This window comes from Mus pahari, chromosome 7, assembly GCF_900095145.1.
Source record: "Mus pahari chromosome 7, PAHARI_EIJ_v1.1, whole genome shotgun sequence".
Classification (NCBI taxonomy): Eukaryota; Metazoa; Chordata; class Mammalia; order Rodentia; family Muridae; genus Mus; species Mus pahari.
Window position 1 is genome coordinate 38,634,051 of NC_034596.1, and position 18,869 is coordinate 38,652,919.

Consider the following 18,869-nt stretch of genomic DNA (forward strand, 5'->3'; position numbering starts at 1 on the left):
AAGTTAAAATAATAAATGAGAGTTTTTTAGTTTTTTTCACTTGCCTCTGTTAAGTAGAAGCCTTAGTTTGGTTTTTGGATTCAAATCTAGCTTCTAAATTTTGTAGTTAACAATTCTAGTGGAAAAAAAAAAAAACACATTTCCTTCTAGGCTCCCAAGTTGAGTTCTGATATTCCAGCTCAACTTCCCAGACATCTTTCTGCAGGGCAGTGATGTGGCTGAGATCCCCGGGGTCAGTGGAGTAAAGTCCCAGCTGCCCTCCTCTCTGTTTAAAATCTTGCCCCTTTCCAGTGTGCTAGAATGCTTTTGAGATAATTGTTTAAAGTCTCTTCTAAGATGTCCTGTGTGTGTGGCAGTAGACCCAAAACATAACTTTTTTGTTGTTGTTTTTCCTTTTGAGTTGTTTCTAAAAGAGTACCAGCTGGTAGCTTTAATTAAAGTTTCTGTTGTGACCTTCAGTGATTCCTGAGCTACTTAGGAGCATGCCCTTGCATTTGTAGCATGAATACCATGGCAAATGCTCTGTAGCCCTGTGGGGAATACAGCGAGTTCATTTCCTACCATGGTGCCAGTGCCATTAAATACATGTTAGTCATTCCCTCCTGATAATTGTTACTTCCATGCCACCCTCACCTGCGTCTGGTTCTTTTCCCCAGAGCAGGATGAAGCCTTAAGGTGAAGACTATGGGTATTTATCACAAGGGATTCTTGGGGTTCATCCTACAAAAGAGGAACAGATGCAAGCAGCCTCTGCAGAGAGAGATGAACTACAGTGTAAACCCAGTGATGGTCTGCCCCCTGAGCTGGAATTTCCTGTCAGAATTCTAACAGGAATAGTACAAAGATCTGGATGTCATTGGGTAGCAGCTACTGTGGCAAGGAGGCTTAACCCTAGGGAAACATCTGTCTTCACCTGAGGCTGTCCTAGCAGGGACTGGCAGCCAGTTACCTTGGGCCTCTGTACCCGTAGACAAGAGAAACACCATGCATCGCTAGAAGGGTTTTTCTCATGCTCACCACACTGCCTGAAGCCATACTTTCTAGCGCCTTGTCTTCCGAGGACAGTGACACAAATAGGATGCACTGAAATCCTTGGTAGAACAAGCCTCATAACAGGATAATTTTAGGATTTGATACGAAGACCAGGATAGACTTATGAAATGCCAGAAATGAGTGTTATTCGGTCCAATTCCATGCTTTCAATGTCACTGCACTTATAGAGTGGCCTGAAACATCCCAGAAGTTGATCTTGGGTAGTGGGGCATAAGAAGGGGATCCTGCATTTAAAATGTAAATGAAGTAAATACCTAATAAAAATTGGAAAAAAAAAAAAAAAAAAGAACAGGATCCTGTTTGGTGTGTAGGTCCCTGTGGCAGAAAAGAAGGCAGCTGCAAATTTGGGTCATGCCTGAGGGTGGAAGTTAGAACTCCACATTTATCCATTGTTCCTGTATTAATGCTAAGCATGAAAAGTATCCAAAACCTAACACTCCATCTCTTTCTCCATTTCCTGTGGTTCGCCCTCCCCTCTTCCCCCCACCTTTGTGACCCACCTACTCCTATGGTCATACTGTCACACTGATAGCCAGCTGCAAGTCCCTTCAAGTCAATAATGACATTTGTTTTAGTTTCATTCTGTTCCTGTGATGAAACACTAAGTAAAAGCAATGGAGGGGAGACAAGATTTTATTTCATCTTATACTTCCAGGTCACAATCCATCCCTGAGGAAAGTCAGGGCACTAACTCAAAACAGAATCTTAGAAGCAAGAGATGATCTTTCCTGGCTTGTTATCAAGCTAATAGTTAGCTAGTGTTCTCACATACCCCAGAACCACTTGTCTAGGATTGTGTCACCCACCGAGGCTGGGCCTTCCTTGGTCAATTAATAATCAAGATAACCCCTCACAGAAATGCCCAGAGGCCAGTCTGCTGTACAGATGACTCTGGGCTGTGTCAAGTTGACAGTTCAGGCTAACCAGAATACCCGTGCTTCTAATTTCATCCTGAGTAGGATATAGGGGAATAGAATAAAGGAAAAGAACAGTTCCGCCCTGCCCTGCCATAGGAGAGGTGCCAATACACAGCTCCAATCTGCATACTCCCATCCTACCCTCTAGCAAATCCTCCCCCAGAAACTTAGGGAAACAGGAACACATTTGATGAAACTGTCATCGCAAGTCCACAACAGGTTTTCTCTAGGGAATTCACAAATGTGTGGAGGAGGTGACACTTCTTTCTTAACAGGTCGCCATTACATAAAGTACCCACAAAGAATTCAAGTCCTCTTCATCTTCTAACCCCTTTGTTCTGCCCACTTCCCCAGCTCATTTCTAAGTTCCTCAGGAATTCTACCTCTTCCTCCCCTTTCCGCTGTCACCTCATGATCCCCATATAAGATAAGAAACTCACATATGGATATATTCACAACAAAACAAGAGCCAGCCAGATATTCAGGGAAAGAAATGGCCAGCGTGAAGTGTGGTCTAAGGAGCAAGAGAATGGGTATAGATGGTCCACAGCCAGCACCCGCCTCACCCTGTCTCTGACTGGCATGGAAGATTTTATAGCTATCTCACTTAAAGTCGGGTATTTAATTTTGAGGGAAAAAAAAGAGTTACATTTTGGTAGTCAATCGAATTCTGTGAAGTCTGTGAAGTCTCAGAACCTGAGACTAGTAGCATCATAGTCTCTGGTGAGACCACAACTTGGTGATGAGTTGCAGATCTTTTTACCAGGAAGATGAAGGCAAAATTCTCTCTTAGAGACATGAGACCACTTCTTTGTGTCACCAGGGTCAAAGCAATTCCATTCTTTTTATTCCTGCTCCATATTCTAGTCATCTCAGATGGTCAGCTTCCAACGGGCAAGGACCAGCCAGTGTTTATGTGGCTCAAAGTGGATCGTGGCAAGTGGAGTCCTTGTAAACACTACTATGACCGTGCTGGAGATACCGTCTGCAATTTGTAGCCACATGTCTCACTTACAAAACGTTTGAGTAATCTGGTTTGAGTTTCAGCTTTTAAAAGTCCTAGAACTCTGGGATTGAGTTTCCCTGCACCCATCTTAAAAGCCTGAAAATATTTTTTGTTTTGTTCTTTACATAAAGAAATGGTATTCTTGAGCCTAAGAAATGAATCCCTATTACACAGCATGATTTAACTTCCCTTTGCCTCTGACTTAGAAAATATTTAGTAGTTGTATCTGAGAATATATCCTGCAGCTATTTAGATCTTAGAAAAGTGCCAGTGTACACTGAGCTAATATCATTATGTAAAGGAAAAACAATGTGTGTGAACAATATGGTCATGCTTGGGACATTTCTATCACCACAGCAATGTTTTCTTTAAAAAAATACATTTTTTATTAGATATTTTCTTCATTTACATTTCAAATGTTATTCCCAAAGTCCCCTATACCCTCCCCCTACCCTGTTCCCTAAGCCACCCACTCCTGCTTCCTGGCCCTGGCATTCCCCTGTACTGGGGCATATGATCTTCACAAGACCAAGGGCCTCTCCTCCCATTGATGGCTGACTAGGCCATCCTCTGCTACATATGCAACAAGAGACACAGTTCTGGGGGTGCTGGTGAGTTCATATTGTTGGTCCTCCTATAGGGTTGCTGACCCCTTTAGCTCCTTGGGTACTTTCTCTAGCTTCTTCTTTAGGGGCCCTGTGTTCCATCCAATAGATGACTGTGAGCATCCACTTATGTATTTGCCAGGCACTGACATAGTCTCACCAGAGAGAGCTATATCAGGGTCCTGTCAGCAAAATCTTGCTGACATATGCAATAGTGTCTGGGTTTGGTGGTTGTATATGGGATGGATCCCCAGGTGGGACCGTCTCTGGATGGTCCTTTCTTCTGTCTCAGCTCTGAACTTTGTCTCTGTAACTCCTTCAATGGGTATTTTGTTCCCCATTCTAAGAAGGAACGAAGTATCCACATTTTGGTCTTCCTTCTTCTTGAGTTTCATGCGTTTTGTAAATTGTATCTTGGGTAGTCTAAGTTTCTGGGCTACTATCCACTTATCAGTGAGTGCATATCATGTGTGTTCTTTTGTGATTGGGTTACCTCACTCAGGAGCCATGTTATATATTTAGTGTTTTGGCACTCGCATCTATATTTTAAGGACATAAATATAAGTGAAATTTGTACATATTTCTTATTTCAAATGATTAATTACTTTGTTATCTTAGTCTAAAGAAGGCTTAGGGTTTTTAATATTTGGACGTTGTAAATGGGGAAAATGAGTACGATCCAGACATTGACTTTCAGTTGTGTTCTCCATGCTCAGTAGTACTGAGCCTGTGACTCTGTAGCTCTGCAAACTCTTGGTGAAATGTTTGGTAGCTATTTAAGTTCATAGGAAGATAAACAAATAAAAGAAATCAAGGTACAACACATGTGTCACCATGTTTAGTAGACTGGGGGAAAAGCTGCCCCTAAGAAGTATGCGAGTCCATTTTGTATAAAGACATTGCTACTGTATAATAATAACTGGTGACCAAGTTAATTTTCAACTATGAATTTGTATCTTGGAAGAACACTGGTAGAATGTTCACACAGATTAGTTGAAAGTTTGTTTCCAAAACAAAAATTTTAAATGTCTGCTTTAAGAGTTTCTCACGGAAATGCAAACAGAGCCTTCACTAATGAGTGCCTGTGTTTCCTTTGGAGCTTGGCTTCAGTGACCTAGTTGTCCTTAGTTTGTAATGTAGTCCATCCTGCTGATAACAATGGTGAACCAGTCATGTTTTTAAATCACCTTCTGTTTTGCTTGTGGTTCGTTCTTTCTGCATTCTCTTTCAAAATCGGAAGCCCAGTTGAAAACTCTGATCAGGGCTCAGCAATACCTATTCAGAAACTGAAAATGGCTTACCAGGTCATAGTGCAAGGGCAAAAGCCATGCCCTAAGCTACCTCCTGGAAGTGCTTTTCTTCTATATGGTCTATCCTTCACTACTTCCTGGTTAGCTGCTATGGCATGTGTCCTTGAAGTTGTGTGAATCCAGTAGAAATGTCACTCGGTGGTTTCATTCATCCTCCCATCTGTGGGGCTCCATGTGTTTGTTCATACTTCATTCATGATGTGGAGTCAGTGGGAGCTTTGGATGAAGGAATTAGCTCCATGTGGGTCCAACAAAGGAGAAAGCTAATCAAGCTAAGATTTAAAGGTATACTACCTGCTAGTTTCCAGGGAACTGTGATGGGGCAGGAGGGGGGCTATTCCAGTAGATTAGATAAAAAATAGTTATAAACCCAGAAAACCAGTTTAAATAGCTTCTTTGAGAGAATGCATTTTCACAGGTAATGGGTTTATTCTAGAAAATTGAGCAATAAAACAAACATGACAGTTTACAGTGTGGTCATGATTCCATTCATCCCCTCAGTGGTCACAGGCTAAAGCTCAGCCTACTTGTACCGAGAGACACTCACCATATTCATGGCGCTTTCGGTCGTGCATTGCCCAAAACCTTGAGAACATAAACAATGAGACTAATAGACTCTGGTGCCTTCATGCATTCACCGAGGAACGGGAGGCTACGCAGGAGTCAAGGAAGGCTGCGATGAGGATTATAGTTACCCAGCAAGGAGAGGAAGTCTGATCTGAGGACAGGTTTCTTTTGGAGTGTTCTAAATAAGAACAAATCTATGGTCTGTTCAGTGGTCATTCTCTTAGAAGTATCTGAAAATTATATGATCTCATCTTTCAAGGTACATGAACTCAGGATTTTCAACCAAATATTTTCTTGAACACTACTTTGAGGCCTTGTGGTATTTACTGTTATAGTTAGAAAATGACATAAGAAGCTAGTGTTTGTCTATAGTCATAAAGTATTCTCAATTTGTCCTGAGTTGTTATTTTGTTCTATCATGTGGTACTTTAGGTTGTGTTTTTCTGTCCTGTATTTTGATTTCTACTGTTAATTTTGTTCTGAGATCATAAAAGGGCTTGAGATGTCTCTAAAAGCCCATTAACTTATTGGTACAGTTTTTATTTTTTATTTTTTGACAGATACATGTGTTTGCTCAGGCTTTTCAAATATATTCCCCAAATAGCAGAAACTTGCTTGGTGATTAGGGCTATATCTGGACTTTATTTCCTGAAACAAAATTATAAATAAAATTCAAATTTTCACCTTTTAGAAATTCCTTCAACCTGACATAAATTACAAATTGACTTCAGTGTACACAGTCCTTCCCCCACCCCCCACCCCCCTTTTTGTAGGTGGTAACCTTTTCTCTGGGTGTTTTGATTTATTTTTTTTAATATCTTTAACATCTCTGAGCTTCATTCTCTCTATCATTCCTGGGGTAGCCTGGGTTAACTACTCATGTCTTCCTCTAGGTGGTACATCCTAGTCTGCCTTACTCTGTACAGTGTCCCTGAAACCAGTTTATCTACAGCAGTAATCTATAACTAATGGTGCCCTCGATGGCAAGTATTGAAGTGCTAAGGAATGTGGGAGTTATGGCTGAGTGTTGATCTCTAAGTTAAGTCACTGGGAAATAAAATGTCACCACTGATTTTATGACTGCTGGTATGCCATAGACTTGGTGTGGCTCTCAGGATGCAAGTAGACAGAATCCCTTTTCTTTGGAAGTTTACAGACTCAGGAGAAGAACCCAGTAGTATAGACTCTAGGCAACCCCAGCTTAGTACTGAGTATGAGATATCGTTTTCATTTATGAGTAACATCTGTTTATTAATTACCACATCAGGCACCCGGAGGGAGCAGTCAACTGCAGTAGGACTTAAAGCACACAGTCCCTCAAGGACCTTTACAAGCGATATCACTGCCTTTATATATTGCTGGCAATAGACTTGGTGTTTCGCATACTACCTGGGGTGTATTCCTTATATTTTCTATGGATCTTCATAGTGTTTGTTTGACCAAGAGTTTGGTAAAATATATGAGCTTAAAGATTTTCTTTTAAAGCATATAAAAGTGAAATGACAGCAGGCTCACATTCATTTCCCCTATGCAATAATGTTTAATTGTAAGCAGTATAGCTTCTCTAACTGACACGATTGCCTTCTGACATTCTCTATCATTTCTTACAGTTATTGCCAGTTTTCGCGGCACCGTCCCATATGGCCTGTCACTGGAGATCGGAGATACCGTTCAGATCCTGGAGAAGTGCGATGGTCAGTGATCTCCCCGTTATGGCTTGAAGTCGTAGGAAGAGATTCTTATCCCACAAACTCTTCGTGACCCTTCAGAATTCTGTCTGTTCATTTCAGAAACTTTCCCAGTATGCACAGCAAACCGTTTCTGACAGATTTAGTTCCTTATATATTTGATGTGTGATTATGGGAAAACTAGTATTCTTTTTAAGTTGATTATACCTTTTTTTCCCTAATTTATCATCTTTTAGTCCTTACGTGGAGATGCAGAAAGCACTGCTTATAGGAATTCACTACTAACTCCAGCTTTGAAGGTTTTCCTGAAACCCTGGAGATCAAACATTGAGGGGCAAGCCCATATCTGGTGTACCTCAGGTTGAAGCACAAAAGATGGTGCCCCTGAGGTTGAGTAGCAAGAAACTGAGGCAGGCTGGCCTGCTCCACTGTAGCCTAGATGTAATCTTTCTTCTCCAAATTTGGAATAAAATTATCCAATGAATTTGAAATGTTAGCAGACTTCATTGTATGATCCGGTGTGATTATTATTAATTTATTTAACAGTTAACTCATTAAAAATACCTCATCTATTCTTAGATGCTTCCATTCTTGTTCTAGAATCTACCTTGAAATTTTACCGCTTGAAAGGGTCCCAGATGAACTGTCTACATATCTTTTTAACAAAATGACTATAATGTCATGAGTATATTAAAAAAAAAATACCTATTTCCTTTTAGAAGGCTTCCTTACTCTAGGGATTTATTGTATGATAATGTTCTATCTTACAAAGTTTCATCAGGCATTAAATTGTGTTTGAACAAATGGAGCTGCTACATTTAGCTGGAATCTGTTTTTAAATGCTGATGATATGTGGATATTAATTCTGTCCAGTGTAATTGAAAAACCCTAAAATATAATAAGAATTTTCATGTCATTACTGAATGCAATCAGTCTGTTTCTCCTTGGTACAGAAGTATAAAATTGTCCTTACATTGGTGCATATAAACAAGGTGTATATTTAATGAAATATAGTAATCTAAAAGTTTTTCTTCATAATATAATTATACAGAGATCTGTCTGGCATTTCTGAAATTATCAGGACATTTTCAATTCTATTAGAATAATTATTACAAAGCAATACATTTCTTACATCTGTTTTAAAGAGAAGCTAATAAACCCTGAAATACACAGACTCTCACTCCCAGCCCAGTCTTCCTTACTGGGGCTGCTGTTCAGATGGTTAGATGTGGGTGAAAAATAAACATATATGTATATATACAAATACACATATATGAAAGAATTGTTAGCAGCTAAAACAAATATAATATAAAACTCTAACATTTGCTCTTAAAAATTCAATTAGTAGAAAAGAATTAAATTACATAGAATATTTCTACACACCAAAATAATTTCCTATCAAGAAAAAATAGTTTCTGCACTTACAAAAAAGTATACTTACTTTTGTTTAAATTGGGAAAAAAGAGAAGTCTCCTTCAAGAGTGGTACTGTAATACTTCTTCTGGGTCATTCAGGGTTTAAGCATTGTAGACACTGTGGCAAACTGTGTTGATTAAATAGTATTCTAATGAAGAGTATACAAGCCCATTTGGGTAGCAGCTCTTATGAGGGCTTGTGTATACACATATCTGTTACATCAGAGCTGGCCAGGCATTTTTATAGGTTGTGAGCTTGTGTCTGCACACATCTATTATACCACTGCTGGCCAGGCACTGTTACAGGTGGTGAGTTTATGTATACACACATCTGCTACATCAGTGTTAGCTAGGCACTGATACAGGTGGTAAATTTATGTATACACACATCTGCTACACCACTGCTGGCCAGGCACTGATGCAGGTGTGAGTTTATGTATACACACACCTGCTACATCAGTGTTAGCCAGGCACTGATACAGGTGGTAAATTTATGTATACACACATCTGCTACACCACTGCTGGCCAGGCACTGATGCAGGTGGTTGGTTTGTATATACACACATCTGCTACATCAGTGCTGGCCAGGTACTGATGCAGGTGGTGGGCTTGTGTATACACACACCTGCTACATCACTGCTGGCCAGGCACTGTTGCTTGGCAGTCACACCTGTGCTTCTTGTGCGGCAGAATTCAGAGTGGCATTAAATCTGCATAGATTTCCCATAGACATGGTGTGGCCTTGAATAAAATGGGGAGAAGTGGGGACAGGGAGGTAAAGTAGTGTCCCCAGATTCAAGAATAAGGTGGGCTTGATGGCACATAACCAATTTCAGCACTTGGGAGGCCAAGGAAGGAAAACTCTGAGTTCAAGGCCATCTTAGGCTACACAGACCCTATTGTAAAATAAAATAAAATATAGCTAGTAAATTTCAGTGGGTTTCTTTATTTAAGCCCAATGTCTTTGTTCCAAGCCCTTATTTCCGTTTATACAAATTTCTGGTTCAATTTTAATAAAACAGAACATAAATAAAATGCTTAAACTTGGGGGTCAATCGATGTTACCTAGCTTAATCCTGAATCACTGTATTTATGCATAGAATAGTCACATGAAGATTAAAATTCCAACATCAAAGAACATATCATTTGTTATCGGTTATCTTTAGTATCATCAGGCCTTATGTATTAAAATGTAATCATGATTATTTCTCCACAGGCTGGTACAGAGGATTTGCCTTAAAAAACCCCAACATCAAGGTAAAAACTATTATTTCTAACTGTAATTAGAGGATTCTTTAAAATTTTTGCTGTACAATTGAAATTATAGTTGAGCTCTTAATTAGGCTCCAAAAAATGGTAATACATATCTTCATAATTTGGGGGAATCCTTTGAACTGGGATTAAAAGTAAGGTAAGATACTAAAATCATAATTCCTTATTGCCCCTGAAAATTTTCCTGGGAAGTCCTTAAGCTTATTAGATATAAACAAAATCTTTTTGAAGTGTTAGTTTCCCAGAGAGGTAAATTAAAATTCAGGCAGGAGAAATATATTCCAAAGGAAATATGGAATAATGATATTTAATCTTTCAGTTTCCTGTATTATTGCGTGTAAGATGCTGACATGGAGGAGCAAGTTTGTTTTAGTGTCACGTTGAGGGTTCCCTGGGTGATGGGGGCTAAACCAGGAACATGGCACTTGTAAGTGTTCATGTTTCTTGCCATTCTCAGGAGGTCCTGAGAGTCATTACTATACTTAGAGAAACCCTTAGGAAGCAATGTGACTTTCATTTTACCTTTCATCTGGGTCGTTCATGAATTTTTATAGTAAGCTTTGCTGTGTGCTTTATTCTAATCATCTATAGATTTTGAATATGTTTCCATATTCTACGGTGTCATTCCTTTTTAAAAATTTGCATGCGCGTGTGCAAACATGAGAGCAACAGACCTACATAGCATGGAACATAGGTGGTTCTCTCTGTCTAACATGCTTTTCCCAAGGATCACACTCAGGTGGCCAGGCGTGATGACAAAGCCCATCCTGTGGGCTCCCTCTAATACATTCTAGTATGTCACTCCTTTTTTTTTTTTTTTTTTTTTATCTCTAATTTTGAAAATACAATCTAAATTCCTTTGCCTGTCTCTTTGCTTAAATGTGGCTTCTGCTAGAATATCCAACTGTGTTTAATTACTTCATTTTATTATTTTAGATCAGTCTCAAGAAAAGCCTAAGGGACAAATGAGCATATAAATTTAATTTCTTGATACTTTAGTCTTCATTTAAAGCTTTTTTATATTTGGACATCTGCAGGGCACATGCAAATATAGCTTTGATATTTAATTATTCATCTAGCACACATTTCTAAAAAATTTATTATGATTTCTCTTTCAATTCCATCTCATATCATAAATCTTGATTTTAACTTTTCTATATTGATGTTGCTTTATTTGTTAATTTTGTTATATTGAAATAAATATAAATTTTATGAAAAAAGTTAAAAAGCATTCTCTTCCTATTTATTATTGTAGAATATATAGGATTGAGTCAGGTCTCGACTATAAGCATCTTTAATCACTGAGCTGTCATTCCAGCCCCAATTTATTTATTTATTTTTAAATACCAGGAATTGAACCCATGGCACATATGTTTTCTCACAGAGCTCTCTTGTAAGCTAAAATTATTCATTGGAACATAACATGCAGCCTGGTCCGATGTTACATGTTTGTAATCCTCTCATTTGGGAAACAGGAGAAAGGATTGCTGAGTTCAAAGCCAACCTGGACAGCATAGTGAGTTCCTTGCTGGTTGGCCTGTGCTGTGAGACCATGTCTCACAGACAAAAGCCAAATAACAGCATCATAGGTGCTTGTCTTAGTCAGGGTTTGTTCCTGCACAAAACATCACGACCAAGAAGCAAGTTGGGAAGGAAAGGATTTATTCAGCTTACACTTTCACATTGCTGTTCATTACCAAAGGAGGTCAGGACAGGAACTCACACAGGGCAGGAACTTGGGAGCAGGCGCTGATGCAGAGGCATGGAGGGGGCTGCTTACTGGATTGCTTCCCCTGGCTTGCTCAGCTTGCTTTCTTCTTCTTCTTTTTTTTTTTTTTTTTTTTTTTTTTTTTTTTTTGAGACTGGGTTTCTCTGTGTAGCCCTGGCTGTCCTGGAACTCACTTTGTAGACCAGGCTGGCCTCGAACTCAGAAATCCGCCTGCCTCTGCCTCCTGAGTGCTGGGATTAAAGGCGTGCGCCACCACCGCCTGGCCCTCAGCTTGCTTTCTTATAGAACCCAGGACCACCAGCCCAGGGATGGCACCAGCTACAAGGGGCCCTCCCACCCTTGATCACGAATTGAGAAAATGACTTACAGCTGGATCTCGTGGAAGTATTGTCTCCTTTCCCTGTGATAATTCCAGCTTGTGTCAATTTGACACACAAAACCAGCCAGTACAGTGCTGTTTTTCCCTCTTTTTTAAAGCACAGTATTTATGTAGAATTATTGAATTTTTTTATATTCTGATTTATTAAAAGCATACATATTTAGATGGCCATAAATCAGCTTTGAGAAAGCATAGCTGTAAGACGGCCACAAGTTTAAGGTCAGCCTGCTCCAGATAATAAATTTCAGGTTAGACAAGGTTACACTGCAAGACTCTGTTTGCAGAGATAAACAAAAAGAATGTAGCTACTGAGTGAGATGATTTTTTTTTTCAATTATATTTAGAAAAAAATCTCTAAAAGTGTAACGGTTGTAACTAGTATTAGAAAATAATGATTCATGCCACATTGCATTTTATTTAGCCCATAGAATGTACTGGTGGTTTTCTATTCCTGATATTGTCATGGTCGTAACTGTTTAATACATCCTGCTTACGAACATCTGGCTTTAAGAGATAGCTAGAAAACATAACCTTCATGTTTTCTCTTCCAGGGTATATTTCCTTCCAGCTATGTTCACTTGAAAAACGCCTGTGTAAAGAACAAAGGGTAAGAATGAATTGCTCATAGTGGAAAGATTTTGCCCCAGCTGCTGTCTTGGAATTGAAAGGCTCAGTAATTGTATTACGAAACCAACTACAGAAGAGTGAACAGTGGCCCTTGTTGTTTGATAAGGAGATACAAAGGCAGCAAATAGAGACAATTAAGGAACTCATTTCTGAGTGCTGAGCCACAGGAGCATGCTAGGGTATTACGGCCTCTCATTGTGTACCAGTTGTGAAACTTGTTTAATCTTAAGCAGAGAAATTGGTTCTTCTTGGTTTCCTGCTGTTTAGAGAAATCACGCCAGGCAGAGCCCCTAACATGGTGAGTCATGTAGCCTCAGTGCCCAGAACTTCCCTAATTTCCTACTGGTTATAGAGAAGGGAAGCCTGTGGGCAGCAGGGTGTGTATGGGGGCTGCGCGCCGTGGGGGGTGGGGGGGACACAGTGCTTCCTGGGCGAGGCCAACAACCTGAGCTTGAGCTTGCGAAGCCACATAAAGGTAGAAGACAACTGACTGCACAGATCTGTGCCCTGACCCCTGTATGTGCACCACAGCACTTGTATGACCTACACACATCGTGTACACACAGTGATAACAAATACAAAGCAAACTGGCTGTGGTCGTTCACATTTACGTCCAACACTTAGGAGACAGAGTGAAGCAGGTCTCTGTGAGTTTGAGGCTCACCAGGTCTGCACAGTGAGTTCCAGGCCAGGCAAGGCCATAAGACTCTGCCTCAAAAGCATAAGAACCGGAAAAGCCCAACTATTCTCTGAAGTGAGTATAAACTATGTCCTTGTGTAACTTCATATATTATTTTTCTATTTGACCTACGGTCACATCCTGTCACAGATTGACACAAACCTGGTCTAACACAAAAGTCATAAACTCAATTAAAAATCTATGTATTAAAAAAACTGTGTATTTTTTCAGCATGATATTGAGATAACTAGTTTCACAAACAGAACATGTGACACGTCTGGCTGATGTGTTTTATTGCATGGATCTCATTGATTACCGAGGACTTCTTAAGTATTTTAAAATATGTTACAGTCTGCTTCTAAATGGACTGGAATCAGCTGTTAAAACAATGTCAATCAAATGAGTTCCTACAAAATATCACAATAGAACATGCCTGGTGTGTACTTAACACATAAGTAAATGATTTGTTGTTAAGGTAGATTTTGACACCTATCTCTGGTGGCAATGTCACAAGGAGTCACCTGTGAATTATAGTGTAATTTTCATTTTATGGGCAAAATATACAGGCTCTGTGATAGAAATTACATATTTATGCAAATAGCAATGAATAGAAACTTTTTATTTCAACATCAAAAGCATAGTAGATAATATATTTAAATTTTAATTTCACCAAAAAGTTTGCATAGATATTAGTCAAATAGATGGTTTTACATTCATCTTCTGTAAAACATTCAATGAACAAACATCAGCAAGTCATTGAGCATCTATGGTACAAACACCTTGGGCTTCCCTACTAAACAACTTTAGTAGTTTTACAATATAGAAGATTTATATACAACTTCAGTGTGCTGGTGACTTTCCTGTGAGGGTTTTGCTTAGCATCCTGAGTTGTTCATTTTCAGTTTTATTTCAGTTTTGGTTGTCTTTAATGATTCTGTTTCTTGGTTAAATTCTACTTTCATGGCTTGAATGTTTTCTTTCAATGGTTTGTGTCGTCACAGTCTTTATTAAGGTAAATTGTTTCATATCCTGATTAAGGTCCTTGAACATACTTCTAGTAGTTATTTTGCAGTCCTTGTCTTGTGCTTTGGCTCTGTTGCTTACCCCAGGACCTGTTATAGTAGGCTGCGGTCCTCCAGAGGAGGCACACTGTCCTGGTCTAAGCCACCCCTACAGATGCCATCTGAACAAGTCCCTGTTGCCTTTACCTGAAGCCAGTCTGGCTCTCCTGACTCTTGCAATGGCCACCCATCCTCCATCCTACCTTGTGATCAAGGATGAAAGAGCTCAGAGGCTCCTGTAGATTCTTAGTTTCATTTCTTTTGCTGTGATAAAATTCCTTGACAAAGCAGTCTAAGGGGAAAGCGTTTCTTTTAGCTGAGAATTCCAAGTGAACTCCATCCACGTGGATATGTTGGATCCTTGTATCAGGAGCTTTAAGGCAGCTAGTCACATTATACCTGCAGCCAGAGGCAGGGAACAGCTTAGTAAAACATGCCTTATGCTTAGCTTTCTCGCTGTTTATACTGTCTCGGATGCAAACAGAGGCGATGGTGCTGTCCACTCTTAAACTAGATTTTTTCCACATCACTTAACATTAGTAAAGACAATGTTCACCCCTGGCCGCACCCCCCCCCAGACATATTTATCAGCTGACCTGACCTTGATAGTCCCTCCTCGAGACTCTTAGGTGATTCTGGGTTGTGTCCTGCTGACAATGAACCGTGGCAATGCCAGGGGGGCATGGGACATAGTTTTAAACTAAATACATTCCCTTTTTTTCTTTTCTTTTTTTTCGTTTTTAAAGTTTATCTTACGTGTGTGTGTGTTTGTCTGTATGTATGTCTGTGCATCATATGTCTTCTGGGTGCCCCAGGTACCTGGATTGAGTGTCTGATGCTCTGAACTTGAAGTTATGGAGTGGCTGTAAGCCACCATGTGCTTGCTGGCTATAGAGCCTGTGTCCTCTTTAGCCTTATCTGTATTATATTTTCGGGGTTGTTTTTCCTGGTGTACTGGTTGATAATCTGCCCCAGTTCATGAGCCCCAAGAGACTGTCAGTGGATAAAGCTATCCTCGAATTTGGTTTAGTAGAAGACTTACGGGTTCTGCGGCAGCACCAAACATCATGGAGATTTTGCAGTGGTGGACCCTCACGGTGGATGGATTCTTTTCTAAAAAGGACTTTCTGCAGTTGTCTATGAACTGTGCAGTAGGTCCACAGTTTCAGGACTAAAGGAGAAAAACTTCGTGCTAAATATGTTTAAGGACACAGAATGGCAGCTGACTGCTCTTCCTGAAAGAAAGCCCTTTGGGATGTTAAAATCGCCTAACTTACTTTACCATGATGGATTGGCTGCTAGGGTGAAACTGATGAAAAGTTCATCGTAGAATAACTGAACAAAATATAACTTCAGGCTACTTACCTAAGATAGATTATTTCTACACTAATTTAGGTGTTTGTGTAGTTAATACAAAAGAGCTGCCTTGCCTAAATGGTGTTTTCCGTTTAAAATTTTACATTTTGTTTGGACAACTCCAAGTGAACTTTTCACATCTTGAATTGTCTGTGGTTCTTTTCTGGGCCTTGGGAGCAAAGAAGAGTCTATGACAAGGGACTTTAAATTAAATGGGAGTTCATGAATTAGGAATCTGCTTCTGTATTGTTTTAAGTCTTACTGATACCACACTTCCTTTTCTCTTTCTTTCTTTCTTTTCTTTTCTTTCTTTCTTTTTTTTTTTTTTTTTTGAGACAGTGTTTCTCTGTGTGTAGCCCTGGCTATTCTGGAACCAACTCTGTAGAGCAGGCTGGCCTGGAACTCAGAGATTCCCCCTTTCTCTACCCTCTTAGTGCTGGGATTAAAGGTGTGTGCCACCAGGGCCCAACTAATTCCTCACCTTTGAGATGTTGAATGAAGTGGCTAGGATTCCTTGGGATTTCTTTTTCCCTCTTTGGCCTTGTATAATATCATTTTATAATCTCCAAATCCAAATATTCATCATTTAAATTGCAACAGCTGCTTCAAAAGCAGTGTAAATATTCTGCCTTTGCGAAGTGTCATGTGTAGCCTCTTTGAACAGTACTGTACCCTCTACAGGCTTATAGTACTGTTCATTTTCTTTCTAGTTATAAATCCCAGTTTTAAATTTTCAGCTTCACTATGCCTTGGAAGGGAAATATTCATGGCCAGGTTTTTAGCATACCTGAAAGATAAGGAAGTGGAGCTCAATTAGGGGAAGAATCAAGGTTTTAATTTCTGCATTTATATTACGAGGATTTTCCAAGAAACCACGGTAAATACTTGGACATGGTGTCCTAAAGGACCTGCAGAGCAGTTAGCCTCATGGTAAGAAGAAATCTCCCTTGCAGTTTAATAAACTGCTTCCTTGTACATATGAGATGCTGGCCTTCGGAAACATAAACTTGAAAAAGGAAATAGTCTCCTTTGATATTGCTGATTTCGTTCTTCTGAGAGGGAGTAATGATAATGACCATGTAACCTCTTGAACCTGCACAATTCCAGAAAGGATTTGACAAAACAAACTAGAGATGAAAAAGGAGATCCTTCTATGCTAATAGCATGACCAGGGGGCAAACTCAAGCCCCTCCCATTTATCTTCCGATGATGCCTCTTTTCAGGACAGCCATATATACCTGACTAATAATCCTTGTCTATGACCCTAAAAGAAGAAATGTGAAGCGTCTATTAGCTTAAGCACTGAGAGGAACATTCTGGAATGTGTATTCTAGTATCTATGGCATCTTAAACCTTGGCTGTGCTGCATAATAACAGTATTTAAAATGCACATTATCTTTCATTGGCCTGTTCCAAATAATATAATTGAGGGGGTTAGTGAGCGCCAACGGATGCTTAGTGAATGTTCTAGTTATGAGTTTGTTACAAATTCACATTCCCTGCATCCAGATGGTTGAACAGCATCTTTTACTCCTATTGAGAACTCTGGTCATAGCACTTGAATGGTACAAGTCACCTCATACTTGATGCAGTCTAGTGATCTTATGTGACAGATGAAAGCTGTTGAGTTTGGAGAGATTAAAAGGTAACCCACTGGTCATGCTGTCACAGGGGTACAATACCGATGCTCTCTTCTCCCCGCATCATTCAGTTTTGACCTAGATGAAGTGACTGGTCCCTTGGGCATTGTGCTCCCTTCACCTATAGGATTCCTCACACAAGCTCCTTATCCCAGGATGACAGAGTGACTCACATGCTGCAGGTGGCTCTCTCTCCTAGCTTATCTTCTTGAGTATGTAAAAAGAAGTGTTGTCTCTGGTATTTACATATATGCTTCTGTCTTCTTAAATGTCACAGGCAATTTGAAATGGTTATTCCCACGGAAGATTCTGTTATCACAGAGATGACATCAACTCTAAGAGACTGGGGGACCATGTGGAAACAGCTCTATGTCGTAAGTAACGTTTAAAGAGCATGGTTTTTCTTTAGATAATTAAGAAATATGGGACCGTTAGTAGCCATCAACTAATGTATGAGAGCTTGCTATAATTCACTGGGCATTCTTGGAAAGTCAGGGATGTAGATCTTATGTAGTCATGACTGTTTTATATTATAGTCTCTTTGTTCCCACAGAGCATGGGTTTTATGCATTGCATCTCAGTACCACAAGCCTACAACAGATAAGTTTTCTGATATGTAACAGAAATATGACTGTGGGGGGGGGAATTGTTCTAGATTTCCTGAATATTTTTAATTTCAAAGGTGAAGACACTGGGTGGTTATGATGCACACCTTTAATTCCGCCACTCCGAGGCAGAGGCAGGTGGATCTCTGTGAGTTTGAGGCCAGCATGATCTATAGAGCTAGCTCTAGGACAGCCAGGGCAACACAAAGAAAACCTGTCTTGAAAAACCAAAGACCAAACCAAAACAAAAATATCATTCTCATACAGTTCTAGTAGTGTTGTATTTCAGCCCGTCTTAGTTCTATAAGTAAATTGATGCTAGTGTCAGAGAACAGATTCTAAATATACTAAGGAAAGAATGGCAATTTTGTGAAAAAAAAAAAGGGAGGGTTAGAGATATGTGTGTATTAACTTACTTATTATAACTAATTACATTGTTAGTTCTGGAGTTGTCTGGCCCTATCCTGTTGGCGCTGACTGCTCTCGAGCTTGCTGGGAAAATCCACAGGATACTTTTAGATCTTAGCTGTGTGGCTGAGGTAAACAGTAAGATAGTGCACCTCCAGAGGTCTGTGCTGAGGCAGAGTCATGGAAATACAGATGTAGCTGTTAGGTTTGTGTGAGTGCAAAAGTGTGTGTCTGTGTTTGTCTTGTTGTTGTTTTAATTGTAAAGATCATACAATCCAAGTTTTATTGCATTAAACGTAATGTTGTAAAGTATTTGTATTAGTGCATCTTTAAAATACTCAACATGCTAGTATTATTATAGCTCTCTCTCTCTCTCTCTCTCTCTCTCTCTCTCTCTCTCTCTCTCTCTCTCACTGTGTGTGTATGTGTGTGTATGTGTGCATGTGCACACACATCCATGTCCTGTTGTAGCTGAGCTAGGGTATCCATATTTTTTTCTTTGATACGACTGCTAGCATACACCAAAGTTGATTTTGTCTTGTTTAGTTATTT

The 18,869-nt window shown here is 39.7% G+C and overlaps 1 protein-coding gene across 4 annotated transcripts in view; it reads left to right on the forward strand.

The window, feature by feature from the left end:
• Positions 1–18,869, forward strand: part of Dock4 (dedicator of cytokinesis 4) — a 406,489-nt gene that overhangs the window by 172,682 nt on the left and 214,938 nt on the right. For all 4 annotated transcript variants that reach the window (XM_021201378.2, XM_029540998.1, XM_029540997.1 and 1 more), the window contains exons 2-5: positions 7,069–7,152; positions 9,778–9,818; positions 12,493–12,548; positions 17,582–17,678. In XM_021201378.2, coding sequence (XP_021057037.1) covers positions 7,069–7,152; positions 9,778–9,818; positions 12,493–12,548; positions 17,582–17,678 — 278 coding nt within the window. The remainder of the gene's footprint in view (positions 1–7,068; positions 7,153–9,777; positions 9,819–12,492; positions 12,549–17,581; positions 17,679–18,869) is intronic.